Below are 22,045 nucleotides of genomic sequence, written 5' to 3'. Positions count from 1 at the left end.
CTTTTTATCCAAAGAGCTCAGACTGGTATATGTGCCCCCCCCCCACAACAACCATGGGAGGTAGGTTAAGCTGAAAGGCAGTGTCTGCCCCAAGGTGTCCCTGTAAGCTTCATGCCTGAGTGGGGATTTGAACTCTGGCCTCCCAGGCCCTAGTCGGACAATCTTAACCACTCCAAGACCCTGGTTTTCTCAAGACGAGGAGAACTAGCACAGGATCCAACCCTCCCCCTAATTTCCCCCCAAACAGGGTCACTCTGCAGTCTATTTTCAGAGTCTCTTCCAAGTCTGAGAGCCATATTCTAAACGAGAATTGGAAGAAATAAATTGTGTTCTTTTTTACACACACACACGCACACACACACACACACACACAGCATATTGGAAATGAATCGGACCAATTATGAAAACCAGTTTATTTCGACAACTGTCCGCATGCAGCATTTTGCACATGAACGAGACACGGAATGAAAGTCAGATAGGATTTATTGTAGATACACACCTTTGCCACGAATGAAAGAGCACTGACTGGAGGTGTGGGTGTGAGGACTGCGATCTGATTTCTCTGGTTCCCTCAGTGCCCGAAGGCTCTGGATGGGTGAACTAATGTTTAATGGGAGAAAGCTGAGCCTCAGATGTTCTGCGAGTTTTTTCTGGGTTGACTCACTCACACCTGCCCACCTCTGAGAAGAACTGGCCCAAAGTACCAACTAGCCAGGCCTCCTGTTTTCCACGTGTGGGATCACTAAACTCCTTTTTTTAGGGAAGGCCACACTCAAGGAAAGATGATGGTCAACCCACTTAGGTGGCTTTCAAAGAGGATTAGGCAAATTGGAAGATGGAGCAAGCTTGTTTTCTGCTGCTCTGGAGGGTGAGGACTCGAACCCATGTCTTCGACTTACAAGAAAGGAGAATCTGACCAAACATCAGGAATAACTTTTTGGCAGTAAGAGCTGTTTTGTCAGCGGAGCGGACTGCCTCAGGAGGTGATGGACTCTCCTTCCTTGGAGGCTTTTAAGCAGAGACTGAATGGCCATCTGTCAGGGATTCTTGGGCTGTGATTCCTGCATTGCAGGGGGTTGGACTAGATGTCCTTTAGGCCCCCCTCCAACTCTAAGATTCTATGAAATTCATGGAGGAGAAGGGTAAAGGGACCTGTGACCATAGCTGTCAACTTTTCCCTTTTCTTGCAAGAACTCCTATTTGGAATAAGGGAATTTCACTTAAAAAACGGGAAACGTTCACAGCTATGCCCCTGACTGCTAGGTCCAGTCATGGATGACTCTGGGGTTGCGGCACTCATCTCGCTTTACTGGCCGAGGGAGCCGGCGTACAGCTTCCGGGTCATGTGGCCAGCAGGACTAAGCCGCTTCTGGTGAACCAGAGCAGCGCACGGAAACGCCATTTACCTTCCCACCGAAGCGGTACCTATTTATCTACTTGCACTTTGACGTGCTTTCGAACTGCTAAGTTGGCAGGAGCAGGGACTGAGCAACGGGGGCTCACCCCGTCGTGGGAATTTGAACCGCCGACCTTCTGATTGGCAAACCCTAGGCTCTGTGGTTTAACCCACAGTGCCACCAGCGTCCCAGGAGAAGGGTATCAATGGCTAATAGCCATGATGGTTAGATGTTCTACCTCCCCTGTCAGAATCACAAGTGGGAATCCCAAACTGCGTCCATGTCCTGCTCCCGTAAGCATCTGATTGGCCACTGAGAAAACAGGATGCTGAACTAGATTGGGCTGCTAGCAGGATGCTTCTCATGTAGCCTCCCTTCAGCTGTTGTTTCCCCTCTAGGGTTTGGTATTCAGGGTACACTGCTCTTGTCCATGGAGTCTCTGTTTTGCTATCGTAGTTAACGGGCGCTGCCCCCATCTTCCCTGAATCTGGCTAACTCTTAAAGAAGAAAGTTAACCGCTTCTGGTCACGAAGGCAGCAGTTTAAGCATGACTTGTATGCGGGGGAAGAAAGCAGCTTTGAGTGCGTGGGGGAATGAGTCCGGACAGATCAAATTGTGGGCAGAGGCAGGAGGTGTGAAGGTTTTTGCTTGACGGTGGGGATGCCTTGGCGATGAATGAGGGTGTTGGTTGTCTCTCTGGGAGGCGATGGGTCCTGCCGGCGATGGGTCCTGCGGAGGGAGAAGAAAGGGAAACGAAAACACATCATGTTCTGAAACAGCCTCTCTGAAAGAGCCCTGTGAGCGAGGAAGCTCAATGCATCTGTCACGCTTAGCTGCCTTCCTTGGCAAGGTTAATTGGCTGAAAATCTTTTCTTGCAAGTGGAAGAGAAGGCGCCCCAATTTAATTGGACTGGTCGATTCCCTCCCCCAAGGAATATTATTTTTAATGTAAGAAATGCAGATCGCAAACTCTGCCTAAAGAGCTGGGTGTGTATTAGGGCAGAGGTTGCCCACGAGGTCCCTGCGGGGAAGCGTCAAAGCTCAGTGGCAAAACACCTGCTTTGCATGCAGAAGGTCTCAGGTTCGATCCTCAACAGCATCTCCAGGTAACGCTGGAGATATCCCTTGCCTGAAACCCGGGAGTGCCGCTGCCAGTCAGGGTTGGCAGTACTGAGCTAGATGGACCAAAGCTCAGTAGAAGGCAGCTTCCTACGTTTCCATTTACCGTATTTTTTGCTCTATAAGAGTCACTTTTTCCCTCCTAAAAAGTAAGGGGAAATGTGTGTGCGTCTTATGGAGCGAATGCAGGCTGCGCAGCTATCACAGAAGCCAGAACAGCAAGAGAGATTGCTGCTTTCACCGCGCAGCAATCCCTCTTGCTGTTCTGGCTTCTGAGATTCAGAATATTTTTTTCTTGTTTTTCTCCTCCAAAAACTAGGTGTGTCTTGTGGTCTGGTGCGTCTTATAGAGCGAAAAATATGGTAAATCACACAGAACCATGAGGACTAGCATCTGTTATAGCATCCTCTGTTCTGTTAGGAGCCTTCCTTGGTGCTCACAGAATCCCCCTCCCTGAGTACCGGATTGAGGGGAGGGACATTATGTTGTAGCCCAAAGAGTTGCTTGCATTCTAGTGCCCAGAACCATTTCTCGATATTGGAACCAGGCTACAAGTAAGGTTGGCAAACCCTGTGTCAGGGAGAATGTCTGCGGCTCTGATGGTCTACCATCCCTGAGAGATGGCTGCCAAGCCTCTATGAATCCCATGAAACTCCTGCCTGAATATATATATATATATATATATATATATATATATATATATATAATATTAATATATATATTAAAACATATATACCACTTGATTGTAAAACAAAAACCTCAAAGAGGTTTACAAAAAAAGGTAATAAGATTATCAGTAAGAAAGATCAATCACTTTCGAAAAGCTAAAAAAGAAGATTAGAAACAGATCAAAACTCACACCGACTTTTTAAACATCTGGCTAGGCTTATCTGTTTTCGGCAGACACCAAAAGGAGTTCAGTGAAGGCACCTGTCAATAGGCAGGGAGTTCCAAAGGTGCTGCTGCCACAGTGAAGGATGGACTTCTTATAAATGCAGAACAGGGATTCTGTGGCACCTTTGGTAGTGCCAGTTCCGCCGAACAAAGCAATTGTTTGGGCATATTTGGGAGTGAGGTGTTCTCATAGGTAAACTGGTCAAGCTGTTAAGGGCTTTATGTACTAATAGTAACACCTTGAACTTGGCCCGGTAGCAGATCCCTGAGCACAGCTATTGTATGCAATTGTGCTGCAGAATTCTGCACGGACTGCAGCTTCCGGTTCACGTGCAAAGGAAGCCCCACGTGGAGCGCATTGCAACCATCCGGTCTTGATGCAACCAGGCCAGAATCTTCCAGTTGTGGACACTTACCTGCCGGTCTGCCTTTCAGCACCCCAGCCCACTCAGAGCCCCGATCCGGTCCAGCTTGACCCCGAAGCATCCTCTCGAAAGGCCCTTTTTGCTCCTTCCCCGATACCTCCGGGAAGAGCCCAGGAGGTCATTGAAGAGCCTCTGGAAATTGCTTTCTGAGAGGGGCACCCCTTCCTGGGATCTCCTGGCCCATGGCAGCACAGCATCCTGTTGTTCCAAGGCTCCGGTTAGGAGGGTCTCATCTTGGTCCTGCTCTGTTTCCTCGGACCCTGCTGGCTGTTTGAGGTCCTCCTCTAACCACTTAGACAGGGTCTGAAAAATACAGGAGGGTGCAGGGAGAAGGAAGAGAAACAAAATAGGTAAAGGACCCCTGACCATTAGGTCCAGTCGTGACCGACTCTGGGGTTGCGGCGCTCATCTCACTTTACTGGCCGAGGGAGCTGGTGTACAGCTTCCGGGTCATGTGGCCAGCATGACTAAGCCACTTCTGGCGAACCAGAGCAGCGCACGGAACGCCGTTTACCTTCCCGCCAGAGTGGTACCTATTTATCTACTTGCACTTTGACGTGCCTTCGAACTGCTAGGTTGGCAGGAGCTGGGACTGAGCAACGGGAGCTCACCCCATCATGGGGTGAAACCAAATAAGCACCAGCAAACAAAAGAAACAAAATAAGCACCAGCAAAGCCAAGACCCCCCTCCTCTCGCCCTCTCTGCTTCCCCCCTTCCCTGCAAGCTGACGCCTATAAAATTTGACTTGCTTATAACTATTGGGGTGGCTCCCCCCCTTTTCGCATCACCTCCAACTTCAGTCCAGGTGAGTCTTTATACCCCCAAAGAGCCTCTTCCCTTCATTCCACTGGAAAACCCCACTTGGCTTTTTTCTGGGGGCTGTTCCTTCCTCTTACCTAAAGATGGGACAGATCTGTCACTTTCAATTTCTCATTCCTCCCATCTAAAGTTCGGCTCTCAACATTAGTTTGCAATGAATAAAACAACAACCTCAACTAAAAACGAATTACACTTGAAAACTTAGCACAAAGGTCTCCTAATAATCTGTATTTATTTGCTGCATTTTTATCCCACCATTCTTCTGAGGAGCACGGCATGGCATTCGTGGGTCCCATAGCTGTCAACTTTTCCCTTTTCTTGCGAGGAATCCTATTCGGAATAAGGGAATTTCCCTTTAAAAAAGGGAAAAGTTGACAGCTATGGCGGGCCGCCTCCTCCCCATTTTATCCTCACAGCAACCCTGTGAGGTAGGGCAGTAACCGGCCTTAGATCACACCCAGTGAACTTCGTGGCTGAGTGGGGGGATTTGAACCCTGGTCTCCCAGGATCAAAGTCCGACACTCTAACCACTGCTCCCAAACCAGCCCCTAACCATAATCTCCTTTGCAATGAAATATTTGCAATAAAATAAAACCTTTGCAATTTTGCCTCATGTGCACATTTTTGCAATATCTCTTTTTGTAGTGCATTTCTATATTCTCTCTCTCTCTCTCTCTCTCTCTAAAAAGAAATCTATGCATTTCTGTGTGCGTGCTTTACCCTAGCACGAACATTTATTGATGCCCATTACCCAGCTGGAGAACTTGCATTGCAAAATTCAGAGCAGTCAGTGCAAGTTTCAAAGGCTGCTTTTTGGTTCACGAATTGCTTTGGGAAGTGTGGCTCTGGTTTGGATCGCTTTGAAATGCAGCCAGGTCCTTCTGACCCCATCCATTACCCCCTCCACTTACCTGGACATTGGTCACTGGCTTGGCTCTTCCTTGTTGGTGAGCAAAAAGCAGCAGCAGCAAGACCCAGCGGGAGTACATAACTTTGGGGTTCATCTTCTGCGTGGCTGCCTCGCCTCCACTCCTAGCTGGATCCCCTGAGCCTTTCCCCTGCGGCAAGGTGAGCCAGCTGGTTCTCTGCCTGGCTTTTATATCTCCCTTGACCCCTCCCCAGGTCCACCGCTGAGCTCCTGGAAGATGCCCAACAATTGGGTTGAGTGCATCTCATCCCTTGTCAGGGAGGAGGGGAGTTTGCAAAGCATCTTTGCTAATGCACTCTCTTTCTCTCTCTCCCTCGGCAGGTATCAGCCGGTAACAAAAAGAGGAATTTTGCTTGCAATCTTGAGCTGGAAATCTTCTCTGCTTTTTCGCCTCCAGACACCTCCACCTGTCAGTTTGGTTCAATTCTCTGCCGGCTGGCAGCAGCAAAATTACTACCACTGTTAGGATACTCCGGTAGAACATGTAATATATAGAAAGCCTGCGGAGAAATATCCCCAAAGGAAAACAGGAAGTAGACTTATGCTGACTTATACACTGGTCCATCTTAGCTCAGTATTGTCTACACTGACCGGCAGCAGTGGCCCTCCAGGGTTTCAGGCAAAGGACATTCCCCTACCCTCCAACATTTCTCTGATTTGTCTGATCACGAAGTGTCTCTTGCACTTGATCTCGCCGCACACATGAACCTCATATACACATCCACTTCGGTTACCGTGAGCAATTACATCCTCTCCACCTAGCCTACCTCACAGGGTTGTTGTAAAGAAAAAAATGTGTAAGGGAAAGGATTGTGTGCAACACCTTCTACAGATAAATGGAGTGAAATAATTTTTTGGCTGTAAACTGCTTGGAGTCCCTGTTAGGGGACTCTAGGTGGGATATACAGTGGTACCTTGGGTTAAGTACTTAATTCGTTCTGGAGGTCCGTTCTTAACCTGAAACTGTTCTTAACCTGAAGCACCACTTTAGCTTATGGGGCCTCCCGCTGCCACCGTGCCGCCAGAGCACGATTTCTGTTGTCATCCTGAAGCAAAGTTCTTAACCTGAGGTACTATTTCTGGGTTAGCAGAGTCTGTAACCTGAAGCGTATGTAACCTGAAGCGTATGTAACCTGAGGTACCACTGTAATAACAACAATAATAATAATGGAACTGTGAGAAGGATCAGGAACTGACCAGAAAGTAAATCCTATTGAACTTTCTGAGTAAAAATGCTTAGGATTGCAGTCCAGTGTTTACACAGTCACCTGGGAGTAAGCTCCATTGAATACAGTGGGGCTTACTTCTGAGTAGGCAGTGTAAGGCTCCATGTACAATAATAAAGGAACAAACACCCCCCACATTCCCTAAGAAATAGCTGGCTGCTAAAGCATTGCAAGGAAAGAATCCAAAGTCGATTGCTGACCTTTTCCTTTGAATTATAGGAAGGGCTTTGTATGCCAGCTTCACTGTTTCTTTCATTCGGTGCGGAGATTTCATTTTCAGGATAAACAGGACTCCGTTTTTTCACTTGCACACGCAACTTTTAATTGTTCTCCAAGACATGGAGGAAAGGGAGAAGGGAAAACGGGACATTCCGGGATCAAATCAGAAACTGGGACGGCTTCTGTAATTCCGGGACTGTCCCTGGAATATCGGGACACTTGGAAGAGATGCATTCAGCTGTACCTGGAGATTGGGGACTGAATTTGGGGCTTTCTGCACGCCAAGCAGGTATACTTCCACTGAGCAGCAGGTGCTCTGCCTGTCCTTGTGTAGAATGCTGAGCTGGAAGGGCCTGACTCTGTGTCAGGCTTCCCGGCTTCCGAAGGGAGATCTGAAACATCTTTCGATAAGGGAAGCTCAGAGCCAGTTATTATAACTTCTAAAGAAAGGAGGGAAGGAAGTCAACAGGATTCTCAGCTGAACGATTCCTGTCTGTTCAGAAAGAGAAATAACGACTGCTGCTTTATTTATTGTTCCTATCAGCCAGTTTGGGTTCTTTACAGAGTAACGGCATCTTCAAACGGGAGGTCTCTGCCCCCAAGAAGCTTACAATTCAATCTCCAGCAAAAGGAACCCTGCGATATCTCCCCAGGCAGGGCTGGGCAAGTCCCTTGCCAGAAACTGCCAAGAGCAGCTGTCAATCAGTGTAGGTATACTGAGCTGGAGAGAACAACGTTCTTACTTGGTACGAGGAAACTGTGTCTTAAGGGATGGACCTTCGTTCAGCGCCAGAGCATCTGCTTGGCATGCAGAAGGTCCTGGGTTCAATTTCTTCTCCCCCATTAACAACCATCTTGAGACCTATGATCAGCAGTGAGAAGGTCACTGAGTGATACCTGTTTGGCGCTGGCCCACGACGGGGCCTTCTTGGTGATGGCTCCCTCTTTGTAGATTGCGCTCCCTGGCAGAAGTGCACCTGCCCTCCCTCATTGCTGACTCCCTGGAGGAATTTAAAGACATTCCTATCCAGGTCAGCATTTGAAGGCTGGAAGATCCTGTCCTTGGCAACCTTGAAATTATTAGCTGTGACCGTATGTGGCTATCTTACATGTCTTATTATTATTTTTTACCATTTGTATTTTCCAGCCATGTCTTTGCAGCCGAAGGACTAGCAGCTTGCCTTTGCGTGTTTAAAGGAAAGCCGAGGTCCTTGGGGCTTTCTGCCATCCCGTATGAAAGTCTGCTCCCCCCACTCAGCTTCTGCAGAAGAACGGTGACATTATTCCACACGGCCCCGATCATCATTCGGCGCACTCCAGGACACCGGTGGGCCTAGCAGGAAACAGACAGTGCGCTGCTTAATTGAGCCTCAAATTAGCATCAGAAGCCTTAGATTAATTTTTCACAACTGCTTACTGGGAGGGGAAACAGATCCCTGATTTAGAGCTCCAACATTGCCTTCCAACCTGCCAGGAGCCAGCTTTGCATGCAAATCCTGAAACCTGGAAAATCCCTGTTCTTCTTCATGCAGAGCCTAGTCAAACTGTAGAACTAGCCACAAAGGCTATGCTTTGCCTCTACAGTTGTTTCCGAATTTCACTTGCTGGAAGCAGCGAGAGGGAAGAGAGCAGTTGTCTTCAGTTCTGCTCACTGGTTTCCCCCAGGCTACTCCTTTGTTCCTGTGTTCTGCGCACATACATGCACGGATGCCGGTGGCGCTGTAGTCAAAACCAATGAGCCTCTTGGGCTTGCAGATAAGATGGTCGGTGGTTCAATTCTCCGCGATGGGGTGAGCTCCTGTTGCTGTGTCCCAGCTCCTGCCAACCTAGCAGTTTGAAAGCACACCAGTGCAAGTAGATAAATAGGTACCGCTCTGGCGGGAAGGTAAATGGTGTTTCCATGCGCTCTGGTTTCCGTCACAGTGTCCCGTTGCACCAGAAGTGGTTTAATCCTGCTGGCCACATGACCCGGAAAGTTGTCTGTGGACAAACGCCGGCTCCCTCGGCCTGAAAGCAAGATGGGCGCCGCAACCCCATAGTTGCCTTTAACTGGACTTAACCGTCCAGGGGTCCTTTACCTTTACCCTCTGTCTGGGCCTGGCCATGATGGCATTTTCTCCTGCTCCAGACTGGCGTTAAGATAGGTGCTGGAGTTTGGCCCTTTTCTGATCAGAGCTGGCACACCATCCACAGACCCCCTCGTCTGGCAAGGCCTCGCCATCGCGTAATGAAACACGTAGGCATCTAAGTGATGGAGGACCCCGCGGGTGATTTTAGCCGGGTAATTACCAGCCTGCGTGACGCTGAGCATTGAACCTTGGCACTGGGTGAAGGCCGGGGCCCCTCAGCGAGAAACGTTAATGTGCCATAATAAGGAATTGGAGAGTTTTGCGCTGACGAAGACCCTGGAGTGACGTCACCCTCGCCTTTGAAGTGGAACAGGTCATGCAAGACCAGAGCAGTGTCAGAAAATGGGGAGGCTTGGAGGGTTCTTGTGGAATTAACGGAGGTGGGAGGAAGACGGAGGGGGCTTCTGCAGAAGTCGAGGCAGGGAAGCGGGGAACGATTGCCCCAGGGTGCTCGGACGAGGCACCTGGGTAGAGAAAGGAGGTGAGACAGGAACAATCTGACTCATATGGTTGCAGGCAGGTGAGGCCCACAGGCTTCTCCTAATCAGTTGTTAAGGAGATGGCTGGTGCCCTCGTAGGGCAGAAGCCAAGGAGCCCAACAGCAGGTGGCGCCAGAGCGCATCTCTTTAGCACTGACTAATCCAACACTCTAGGTAAAAGGTAATGGTAAAGGACCCCTGGATGGTTAAGTCCAGTCAAAGGCGACATTGAGTTGAGGCGTTCATCTCGCTTTCAGGCCGAGGGAGCCGGCGTTTGTCCACAGACAGCTTTCTGGGTGGCCAGCAGAACTATACCGCTTCTGACGCAACGGGACACTGTGACAGAAACCAGAGTGCACGGAAACGCTGTTTACCTTCCTGCTGCAGTGGTACCTATTTATGTACTTGTGCTGGTGTACTTTTGAACTGCTAGGTTGGCAGGAGCTGGGACAGAGCAGCGGGAGCTCACTCTATTGCAGGGATTTGAACCGCTGACCATCTGATCGGCAAGCCCAAGAGCATGGGTAGGCAAATTAAGGCCCGGGGGCTGGATGCAGCCCAATCGCCTTCTAAATCTGGCCCGCGGATGGTCCGGGAATCAGCGTGTTTTTACATGAGTAGAATGTGTCCTTTTATTTACAATGCATCTCTGGGTTCTTTGTGGGGCATAGGAATTCGTTCATTCCCCCCCCCCAAACTATTGTCCGGCCCCCCACAAGGTCTGAGGGACAGTGGACCGCCCCCCTGCTGAAATGTTTGCTGACCCCTGCCCAAGAGGCTTGGTGGTTTAGATCATAGCGCCACCCTTGTCCTATCCAACACTCTAACCACTATGTGACACTGGCACACAACACATGCTTCAGTTTCAGTCAGCAAAGGTGTGTGCTTTTGTGTCTTCTGCTTCATTTGGAAAACTGTTTTTCCAGCAAGCTGCGGGTTGGCAGGTGGGTGTGATTGGCGGGGAGGAAATGGCATCAAGAGCTACATTGGACCCCCAACTTCCTGGTAGGCTGAGATGGGCCAGCCAATCAGAGGCTCCCGACCCCTGATTTAATGAAAAGGAAAACACACACTAGCAAGGACCACCACCTGGCAGCAATAAAGCAAGCTAAACCACCAGAGGATTGCGCCAAAATGGAAAGAAGCAGAAGTCCCAGCAAAGAAAGAATGGATACAGAAACTTATGGAATATGCAGAAATGGTGATATTTACCGGAAGAATAAGAAATCAAGATAACAAACTTGTTTTTTTTAAATAAAAGAATGGAAATGGCTTATTGAATATTTACAGATAAATTATAAACAGATAAAAACATTGGCAGGATCGTTGTAATAACCTGCAGTTTCATAAGGGTATGTATTTAAAGAAGATAAATAAATGCGTAAGTTGAGTTAATTTGGATATGCAGAATATATTAAAAACAAAAATTAAGGAACTGCAGAAGGAGGGGGAAGGAAGTCAAGTTTTGAAATGTTAAAATGATTGTAAAATTAGTGAAATGTATAAACCTGAAAAGTACAAAATAAGCCTGGGGGGAAAAACCTTGCACCTGAGGAAACTCTTGGAGAGGAAGAGGCAGGAAAAAATGGAATTAGCTGGATTCCTGTCAGATGGACTGGATAGCCCTTGGAGAGCCTTCCAGTTCTGTGATTCTCAGGGGAAGCAAAATGTCTGCGAAAACGTTTGAGTCGAAGGTTCCGCCTTTCTTTCCATATTTTTTTATTCTCTCCAGGTTTAAGAACATAAGAAGAGCTGGCAGAATCAGGCCAATGGCCCATCTAGTCCAGCCTCCTGTTCTCACAGTGGTGAAACAATTGCCTGTGGGAAGCCAGCAAACAGGATCTTAGCACAACAGCGCTCTTACCCAACTGCAGTTTCCAGCAAAATTATTCAGGCCCCAAGTTAAAAAGCCACCTTAGGTGGGATTGTAAGGTAATTACAAAATTTTGGGAAATGATTTACAACGAATTGAAGAAAATGTTCCATTTAACGTTTGTTAAAAAACCCGAGGCATTTTTGTTGGGGATTGTAGGGAAAGACCCGCCAAAAAAGCTGAAAAACATCTTCATGTATGCGACAACAGCTGCGAGAGTTCTGGTAGCACAAGGATGGAAGACTGAAGAAACCCAACTAAAGAATCATGGCAAGAAAAATTGACGGACTATGCAGAACTGGCAAAATTGACATATAAGCTACGGAACAAGGATAACTGTGGCTTTAAAGATGAATGGGAACCCTTTATAAAGTATCTGAAGATGCAACAAAGCGAACTGGATTCCTTGGCAGGTTTTGAATAAACATTCACAAACTTTTTGTTGATAATAATCAGCTAAATAGTTTGAGGATCTATACAACTTTGTAACATGCAGAAAACAGCATTCTTAGAGAAACCAAAGACTGGAACTGAGGGAAGCTGGGGGGTGGGGGGGTTTTGTGTTAGGGACGAAAAATGGGGGGGGGGGAACAAGGATGATATGTTTTTGGATATTATGTCTTGTTATAATTTTGAATAATTTTTTTTTTAAAGCCACCTTAAAGCTCACTGCTAACCTCCCTCGCCTGCTCTTTCCAGCTAGACTGCCACTGTCTGTGGAGGCTGCATGGACCAGTCGTCTCCACCTGCCGTTCCGGCGCCTGTGCCTCCCTCCGTCTCTTTCTTGGCGCTGGAGTCTGCCTTGGCTCGGAGCGGCGAGGATGGCGGCCCTTTGGAGCTTAAAAGCAGGTCGGAGGTTGTTCTGGAGTGCTGGGTTTGGATGGCCGAGAGCTCCGGATTAGTTCTGTCAGGCCCATTTGTCACCATTTTGCTGATGCTAATGAAGCCCAGCAGGGTGGCGGATTGAGTTTGGGTCAGGAAGATGTGAGAGAGCTGCTGTTACGGCGGCGGAACCGCTCCAAGGCTCTGCCAGCACAAGTCTCATCTAGGCAGAGACGACCCTTGTTTTTTTTTAGGGGGCGACAGAATTGCCGATAAAATTGATTTGGAAAGGTGTGGCCCGGTCAGCGATGAAGCCAGCAGAAATACAGTGGTACCTCAGGTTAAGAACTTAATTCGTTCTGGAGGTCCGTTCTTAACCTGAAACTGTTCTTAACCTGAGGTACCACTTTAGCTAATGGGGCCTCCCACTGCCGCCACACCGCTGCTGCGCGATTTCTGTTCTCATCCTGAAGCAAAGTTCTTAACCCGAGGTACTATTTCTGGGTTAGTGGAGTCTGCAACCTGAAGTGTCTGTAACCTGAGGTACAGTGTTACCTCAGGTTACATACGCTTCAGGTTACATATGCTTCAGGTTACAGACTCCGCTAACCCAGAAATAGTTCTTCAGGTTAAGAACTTTGCTTCAGGATGAGAACAGAAATCGTGTGGCGGCAGCACAGTGGCAGCAGGAGGCCCCATTAGCTAAAGTGGTGCTTCAGGTTAAGAACAGTTTCAGGTTAAGAACGGACCTCCGGAACGAATTAAGTACTTAACCCGAGGTACCACTGTACCACTGTATTTGCATCCAATGGGGAACCTGGGTTGTAACAAAGTTGGGACTTGTTTTGTAAGGGCAGTAGAAGAGCCAGTGAGCCATCTAATCATAGGATCGTAGAGCTGGAAGGGACCTCAAGAGTAATCTAGTCCAACCCCCTGCAGTACAAGAATCTCAGCTGCAGCATCCCTGACTGATGGCCAACCAACCTCTGCTTATAAACCTCTGAGGAAAGAGAACCCACCACCTTCTGTGGGAGTCCATTTCACTGTTGCACAGTTCTTACCACCAGAAAGTTATTCCTGGAGTTCAGTCGGAATCTCTTTCCTGTGGGATGTGATCCATGAGAAGCAGTCAAGTACAACATTGCTTGCAATGCTAGAGAAGACATGCAAGGGAATGTTTGGTCCAGCCAGTCAAAACTTCCTGTTCCTCCTGGCTGGAGCATCCTTCCTTTTGCATGTGATAGAATGTAGGCATGACCTTACCTGTCCAGGTAATAAAAGGACGAGTCACGCAGCACACCTTCCCTCTTTTTGACTTCCTTCATCGTTTGACCAGCTTTTAGCTAGGACTGCTCTGCTAGCTCTCAGCTAGCAGAAGCACTGGGACTATTCCCCATATGGGGTAGATCCACATGTACGTATTTGTTAACTAAGTCTGCCTTCAGGAATCCAACTGTGAACTGATGTGAGTAAACTTCTTTTATTGACTTTGAATAAGATTCTTTTTAAGAGGGATTCAAGGGAAGTTACCAGGAACGTACAATTCAATCTGAGACAGACTGAGTTGTATGATAGTGAGAAGCTCGCACGAGCCTGCAACCAGTTATCTGATGTGCGTAAAAAGGGGAATGTAAACTTTGCTAAGTAAAGGAACTTGCTAGTACAAGTTAGGAAGGATATTAATAAACAATAAATCCTCTCCTGCCACCCTGAACATTCCCACAATTCCTTGTCAAATGAACCCCTGTGGTTTGGGTCCTGCCCTCTCCATCAGCTGAAGAGCACAACACATGTCACCTTGCGCTCCCAGAAGGAAAGGTGAGATATAAATAGGATTGTTCAATCATTCCATTGGTCAATGTGTAGCAAACAAGGGCATTCCAAGATGTCTTCCCATTGACATCTGCTCTGTTTACAAGGAATTGCCCCTTTCCTCTCTAAACAGTGGCTGTGCCTGCTTTTGAGTTTCTGGCATCTATTATCTGGGGGGTTAACTGTCTGTGCTTCGTGGACGGGCTTCTGTTTTGACCCTGTTGGAGGAGAAATGTCTGGCGAAGGTTTCATTAGCCCGACGAGCAGTGAAAACTGTCCTTTCGTGTTCAAAGCAGGGTCCCCTGGGGTTCTTGCAAGTGAGTCAGCCGGCACCTTCTGTCCTGTTGATCTTTTGAATTCCACCTCAAAGCATCTATAGCTCCAGACAGTCCGGTGTGTAATGGGGCATGTACAGAGATCGCTGCTGGCGAATGGAGTTCGTGCCCTCAAATGGGTCCTCTGTAAATGTTACAGGCAGGGAGCTTAAGGGGCTGGTCAGCAGTTGCAACTAGAGAAAAGTTTATTCTTCCTTTCTCGTAGTGCTAGAACTCATGGGAATGCAAGTGTGAGGGCCTGCGACTCGGGCTCGGACTCGGAACCAGAGGAGTCTCAGTCTGCACCGGATCCTTTGCCTCAGGCATCATCTGAACCAAGTCTGGGGCTTGTTCCTGAAGAGTCCCAGTCTGCACAGGTTCCCCTGCAACAAACACCAGCTGGGCCGAGTCAGGGGCCTGAGCCTGCCCTGGCTCCAGATGTGGGGATTACCTCGTTGCCTTCAGCTGGGCCATCACTTACAGCTGCTCCACTACCAGTTGGGTCAGAGGAGGCTGAGGTGGCCCCTGGGTCTAATAACCCACCGACATCTCCCAAACTGCAGAGACTAAGGTCTGAGAGAAGGAGAGACCTGCATACTCGCAGGAGGAGTGATCGCCTTCGGGCGAGACAGGGAGGTGAGTCGTCGGGGGATCGGGACCGCCCATTACCCCAACAATTAGGTCCAGTCATGACTGACTCTGGGGTTGCAGTGCTCATCTCGTTTACTGGCCGAGGGAGCCGGCATACAGCTTCCGGGTCATGTGGCCAGCATGACTAAGCTGCTTCTGGCAAACCAGAGCAGCGCATGGAAACGCCGTTTACCTTCCCACCAGAGCAGTACCTATTTATCTACTTGCACTTTGACATGCTTTCGAACTGCTAGGTTGGCAGGAGATGCAGAATGTAGGCACCCTATATATAGAAATGAGCAAACCAGTGATATTTTAGGGAGCAGGCTAGCCGGCGGGGCCCATTACTTACATCATAGGAGCCTACACATCACAAAACGCTGTTGCTGTATGTAGCTTTTATTTTATTTATTTTTTTATCTTATTTTTGGAAATGTACTTCCAGGTTTTTTTTCCTTTAATTTTTTTGGGGGCCCCCAAGAGAGTTTTGGCTGATCACCGAAGAATTGATGCTTTTGAATTATGGTGCTGGAGGAGACTCTTGAGAGTCCCATGGACTGCAAGATCAAACCTATCCATTCTTAAGGAAATCAGCCCTGAGTGCTCACTGGAAGGACAGATCCTGAAGCTGAGGCTCCAATACTTTGGCCACCTCATGAGAAGAGAAGACTCCCTGGAAAAGACCCTGATGTTGGGAAAGATGGAGGGCACAAGGAGAAGGGGAGGACAGAGGACGAGATGGTTGGACAGTGTTCTCAAAGGTACCAGCATGAGTTTGACCAAACTGCGGGAGGCAGTGGAAGACAGGAGTGCCTGGCGTGCTCTGGTCCATGGGGTCACGAAGAGTCGGACACGACTAAATAACAACAACAAGAGAGTGGGGCCCTAAGCTATAGCTTATTTAGCTTATACGTAAATCCGCCACTGGGGTCTCACACGGCTTGGAGACTGGGGTGGGGTGCCACACTGCGTTCCTAGGGGGCCTGGGAGAGTGGGTGGGCAGGATATTTTAACTGTTGCTTGTCAACACCAGCCGATTAGGAGGCAAAGCTTCGAAACCTCACACTTTGGAAGCCCTGATAAGGGTCTCCGCAGGCTGGAGGGTCTGGAGTCTGGGCGAGGGCAGGAGATATCTCAAGCTGTCAGCTCTGTGTTCACACCTTGGGCCCCGCATCTTTATGTGCCAAAGGCCTTCAGCGCCTGAACATTGGCCGAGAGAGTCAACCATCTTGACTGATTTGTAGGGGGGAAGATGGGTGTCGACTGCAAAACGTATGGGGCGATTTCAGCCTCGGTGGGGCTTTTTAATTTAGAGGAAAGGCGAGCCGAAGCAGAGGCAAATAAAATCGCACATGGCACTGAGAGAGTGGGCATTGGTTAAGAGAACGAGAAGAACATACGTTCAGAGAATATTGGAAAACGCTTATTGAATATATGGGAAATAACTGTGTACAGCTGAAAATGCTGGCAGCATTAAGATAAATTCAACGGTGTAAATGTTTTGATGGACGTAATAATGGAGCACTGAATGGCATAAAGGTAAACCAGAGCAGCGCACGGAAACGCTGTTTACCTTCCCGCTGGAGCGGTACCAGTAGGGCTCCTCTTGCAGACTATTTAGGATTAAGTAAGTCTTAAGTCAGATGTTCATGTCCACAGTATGTCCCTCTAAGGCAGCCTTTCTCAACCTGTGGGTCCCTAGATGTTGTTGAACTACAACTCCCATTACCCCTAGCTAGCAAGGCCAGAGCTCAGGGATGATGGGAGTTGTAGTCCAACAACATCTGGGGACCCACAGGTTGAGAACCGCTGCTCTAAGGCAAGAATGGGGAGAAGAAGCTGTGAAGATGTTGTTGTTGTTTACCGGTAGTTGTTTAGTCGTGTCCGACTCTTTGTGACTCCATGGACCAGAGCACGCCAGGCACTCCTGTCTTCCACTGCCTCCCGCAGTTTGGTCAAACTCATGCTGGCAGCTTCGAGAACACTGTCCAACCATCTCGTCCTCTCTTATACTGGAGCCTCAGCTTCACGATCTGTCCTTCCAGTGAGCACCCAGGACTGATTTCCTTCAGAACGGAGAGGTTTGATCTTCTTGCAGTCCATGGGACTCTCAAGAGTCTCCCCCAGCACCACAATTCAAAAGCATCAATTCTTCGGCAATCAGCCTTCTTTATGGTCCAGCTCTCACTTCCATACATCACTAGTGGGAAAACCATAGCTTTAACTATACGGATCCTTGTCGGCAAGGTAATTTCTCTGCTTTTTGAGATGCTGTCTAGGTTTGTCATCGCTTTTCTGCCAAGAAGCAGACATCTTTTAATTTCATTTCACCATCTGCCGTGATCATGGAGCCCAAGAAAGTAAAATCTGTCACTGCTTTCATTTATTCCCTTACTGTTTGCCAGGAGGTGATGGGACCAGTGGCCATGATTTTAGACCACAATTCCCAACCAACAACACCATCATCAGTGAGACGGCAACTCATTCGTTCTTATGAATTTCGAAGCCACGCCAATCCTATGGTTTGTTTTTAATAAATTTTTATTGGAATTTTTATTTACAACATAACATAACGCCCCCAGTACAGAAATCCACCCTCATTAAACGAGAACATAACATACAATGAGCATAACATACAACAGTACAAACAACCAAATAAAAGACTTCCTTTATCCTGTATCTGGCCTCCTTATTTACTTCTTATAAGCTGTTTCCTTTATGAATAATTATTAAGATTTTTCTAATTATAACTTAAATATCCACAAAGTCTCCTGCAAACATTAATCGAAACAAGTCCAGGTATGTATTTTAGGGCACTGTTTTGTGAAGTATCCTCTGCATTTTCCCCATGCTTTTTGAAACTCTTTTCTAGTGTGATCTCTAATTGCCTCTGTTAATCTAGCCAGTTCAATATACTGTAACAGTTCGTCTTGCCATTCCTTTTTTGTTGGCACAGTTTCTTTTTTCCAGTTTTTAGCAATTAGGATCCTTGCCGCTCCTGTGCCATAGACGAATATTTTCTGATCTTCTCTTGCTATACCTGTGTCCGTTATCCCTAATAGAAAAGCTTCTGTATTTTTCATAAAGTTATACTTAAACATTTTTTAAGCTCGTCGTATACTATGTTCCAGAAACTTTTGGCCAGTCCTATGGTTTGGAGCCAGCAAGGCAAACTACCCAGTTTAAACATAACACTCTCATATCAAGAGGTCGACATGACCCAACGTTTTAGCTTCTCTGGCCAGTTTTATCTTTTAAAATAAGGACAATTGGAACACTTTAAATAAAAGATGTTTCTTAGCAATAGGATCGAGCCTGGTCACCCTGGGTTAGGTGGCAAATGAACTTCAATCATGACACCTCTTACTTGCATTTATATTCTAAACTGAAAAGTCCCAAACACTGCAATATTTCCTCATGGCAGCTGTGGGGGGGGGGGCGGTCAGAGGGAGGAAGGAAATCGGCCTGATTACAAAAGTCAATTCAAATTCCATGCTAGGGATTATTAGGAAGGGATCTGAATCTCTAATGTGGAATTTCATCCAGCTGGACCATAGAGAAGGCTGATTGCCGAAGAATTGATGCTTTTGAATTCTGGTGCTGGAGGAGACTCTTGAGAGTCCCATGGACTGCAAGAATATCAAACCTCTCCATTCTTAAGGAAATCAGCCCTGAGTGCTCACTGGAATGACAGATCCTGAAGCTGAGGCTCAAATACTTTGGCCACCTCATGAGAAGAGAAGACTCCCTGGAAAAGACCCTGATGTTGGGAAAGATGGAGGGCACAAGGAGAAGGGGATGACAGAGGACGCTGAGATGGTTGGACAGTGTTCTCGAAGCTACAAACATGAGTCTGACCAAGCTGCGGGAGGCCGTGGAAGACAGGAGTGCCTGGCGTGCTCTGGTCCATGGGGTCACGAAGAATCGGACATGACTAAATGACTAAACAACAACATGGAGCAACCATGCTTGGAATACTGTGGGCAGTCCTGGTCACCGCTCCCCCCCCCCATCCAAAAAATAAAAAAAAAGTTAGAGGAAAACTAGGAGACAAGTTAAACTAAAATGATCAAGGGCTTCAGCAAATTGCCTATGAGGAAAGGTTGCAACATTTGGAGCTTTTTAGGTAAGAAAAAGTTGAGTGAGAAAAGCGTGACAGAGGTGTACCTAATCGCAGAACCATAGAATTGTAGAGTTGGAAGGGATCTGAGGGTCATCTAGTCCAACCCCCTGAAACGCAGGAATCTTTTGCCCAACGTGGGCAAAATCATGGCACAGTGGATAGAGAAAAGTTTTCCCTCCCTCTCTGAAAACACCAGAATTTTGCAGGCATCTAGTGAAGCTGAGGGACACGGGTGGCACTGTGGGTTAAACCACAGAGTCTAGGATTTGGCAATCAGAAGGTCGGCGGTTCGAATCCCTGCGACGGAGTGAGCTCCCGTTGCTCCATCCCAGCTCCTGCCAACCTAGCAGTTTGAAAGCACGTCAAAGTCCAAGTAGATAAATAGGTACCGCTCCGGCGGGAAGGTAAACGGCGTTTCCGTGCGCTGCTCTGGTTCGCCAGAAGCGGCTTAGTCATGCTGGCCTCATGACCCAGAAGCTGTATGCTGGCTCCCGCCACCAATAAAGCAAGATGAGCACCGCAACCCCAGAGTTGGCCACGACTGGACCTAATGGTCAGGGGTCCCTTTACCTTTACCTTAGTGAACCTGAAAGTTGGAAGATTTGGGACAAGATAAAAGCAAGTTTACACAGAGCAAAGTTAAACTATGGAACTCACTGCCGCAGGAGCCAGGGATGGCCACCGATTTGGGTGACTTTAAAAGAGGACTGGACAAATTCCATGGAGGAGGAGAAGGCTATCGGCAGCTATAAGCCAGGGCAGCTTCGCTGTGCCTTCGCTGTTGCTGGAAACCGCAGGAGGGGAGGAAGAGGCCCTGAGTTCAAATCCTGTTTGTGGGTTTCCTACTGGCATCTGGTTAGCTACAAAATTGCTGGGCTGGATGGGCTATTGGCCTGATCCAGCAGGCTCTTCTTGTGATAATGAACACGCTCACAGAAGCTTACCCTTTTCTCTTTTGCGTAAAGGGAACAGAAGTCGGTGCAGCCCCAAAGAGTAAGGCATCCTCCAAATTCTCTGATCGCCCTTCACGAATTCCTGGCATAGAAGCTGTCCTATGGCGCAAGAGGGCTTTCTTTGCGATGGCATCTGCCAGGGGATAACGGCTTTTTTCTGCTGGCGTGTTGACGTGTGTGGGGCAATGCAAGCCCCATGACATCACCCCACCCCTTCTGAAACAAGCGCTATCAGCCATCTCGAGAGCAGAGCTGAGTTTGGATAAGGAGTGTGGTTTGGCCACCTCCTCCCTCCCTCCGGAAAGGGTGGCAATATTTTACTTCTAATGTTTCTCGCCTGACCTTTCGCCATAGACTCCCAGGGAAAGTGACCACAATTTGCAGTGGGGGTGGGAGGTAGCTCAGTTAGTAGAGCATGAGACTCTTAATCCCAGGGTCGTAGGTTTGAGCCCCACGTTGGGTGAAAGATGCCTGCATTGCAGGGGGCTGGACTAGATGACCCCCCCGATGTCCCCTTCCAACTCTAAAATTCTAAGTCATTGATGCTTTTTAAAGCCCTAAATGTAAAGGTAAAGGGACCCCTGACCACAGTGGCGTAGCGTGGGTTGTCAGCACCCGGGGCAAGGCAAGTAATTTGTGCCCCCTAACCCGTGGATTTGCGCCCCCTAACCTGTGGATTTGCACCCCCTAACCCTAACCCCCAGATGTTGCGCCCGGTGCGGCCGGCCCCCCCTGCACCCCCACGCTACGCCACTGCCTGACCATTAGGTCCAGTTGTGACTGACTCTGGGGTTGCGGCGCTCATCTCGCTTTATTGGCTGAGGTAGCCATCGTACAGCTTCCGGGTCATGTGGCCAGCATGACTGAGCCGCTTCTGGCGAACCAGAGCAGCGCACGGAAACGCCGTTTACCTTCCCGCTGGAGCAGTACCTATTTATCTACTTGCACTTTGACGTGCTTTCGAGCTGCTAGGTTGGCAGGAGCTGGGACCGAACTCACCCCGTTTGAGCTCACCCCGTCGCGGGGATTCGAACCGCCGACCTGATCGGCAAGTCCTAGGCTCTGTGGTTTAACCCACAGCGCCAGCCGCGTCCTCGCCCTAAATGTAAACACCTTGAATTGGGCCCTAAAACAATCTGACAACTGGTGTTTATCTTGGGGATACTGTTGTGTCCTGTTCTGTTGCTGTTTGGGGTTTTTTGCTAGGGTTGGGATGGGGGACAGAGAGCTCATCTCTCCGGTCTTTTGTAATGGGCTTCAGAACTCCTTCCCTCTGCTTTCGGAAAACTTCTTTTAAAATTGAACCCAGGACCTTCTGCATCGAAGTCCAGTGCTCTACCATGAACCAATCGTAATAATAATAATAATAATAATAATAATAATAATAATAATAATAATAATTTATTTATACCCCGCCCATCTGGCTGAGTTTCCCCAGCTACTCTGGGCGGCTTCCAACAAAGTACAGTGGTACCTCAGGTTACAGACGCTTCAGGTTACAGACGCTTCAGGTTACAGACGCTTCAGGTTACAGACTCCGCTAACCCGGAAATAGTACCTCGGGTTAAGAACTTTGCTTCAGGATGAGAACAGAAATCGTGTGGCGGCAGCACAGTGGCAGCAGGAGGCCCCATTAGCTAAAGTGGTGCCTCAGGTTATGAACAGTTTCAGGTTAAGAACAGACCTCCAGAACGAATTAAGTTCTTAACCCGAGGTACCACTGTATTAAAATACAGTGGTCATTCCCTTAAAAGAAAACAAGTTTGCAATCCCCATGGGGTCTGGTTGGGCTCAAACCTGACTTTTACTGAGTCGGACTGATTGGTCCACCTCGCTCAATACTGCCTACACTGCTGGCAGCATCGCTCCCTGGGTTCAGGCA

The 22,045-nt window shown here is 48.2% G+C and overlaps 1 protein-coding gene across 2 annotated transcripts; it reads right to left on the bottom strand.

Annotated features, from left to right (window-relative positions):
* Positions 1–1,522: 1,522 nt before the first annotated feature.
* LOC310769898 (C-type natriuretic peptide 1-like) lies at positions 1,523–5,907 on the bottom strand. Of its 2 annotated transcripts, none has more exons than XM_083629770.1 (3): positions 5,567–5,907; positions 3,823–4,138; positions 1,523–2,126 (listed from the first exon to the last, which is right to left on the bottom strand). In XM_083629770.1, exons 1-2 carry the CDS (start codon positions 5,657–5,659, stop codon positions 3,842–3,844), a joined length of 390 nt encoding a protein of 129 aa, XP_083485896.1. In that variant the 5' UTR covers positions 5,660–5,907; the 3' UTR covers positions 1,523–2,126; positions 3,823–3,841. The 2 variants fall into 2 exon arrangements, with proteins under 2 accessions (XP_083485896.1, XP_083485895.1); XM_083629769.1 differs by having other exon boundaries at positions 3,827–4,138; positions 5,567–5,904.
* Between the last annotated feature and the right edge of the window lie 16,138 nt (positions 5,908–22,045).

Source organism: Podarcis filfolensis (genome assembly GCF_964270895.1).
Source record: "Podarcis filfolensis genome assembly, chromosome: 8".
In the NCBI taxonomy this organism is placed as follows: Eukaryota; Metazoa; Chordata; class Lepidosauria; order Squamata; family Lacertidae; genus Podarcis; species Podarcis filfolensis.
Note: the sequence above shows the minus strand (reverse complement) of the source record. Positions and strands in the feature narration are given on the sequence as shown.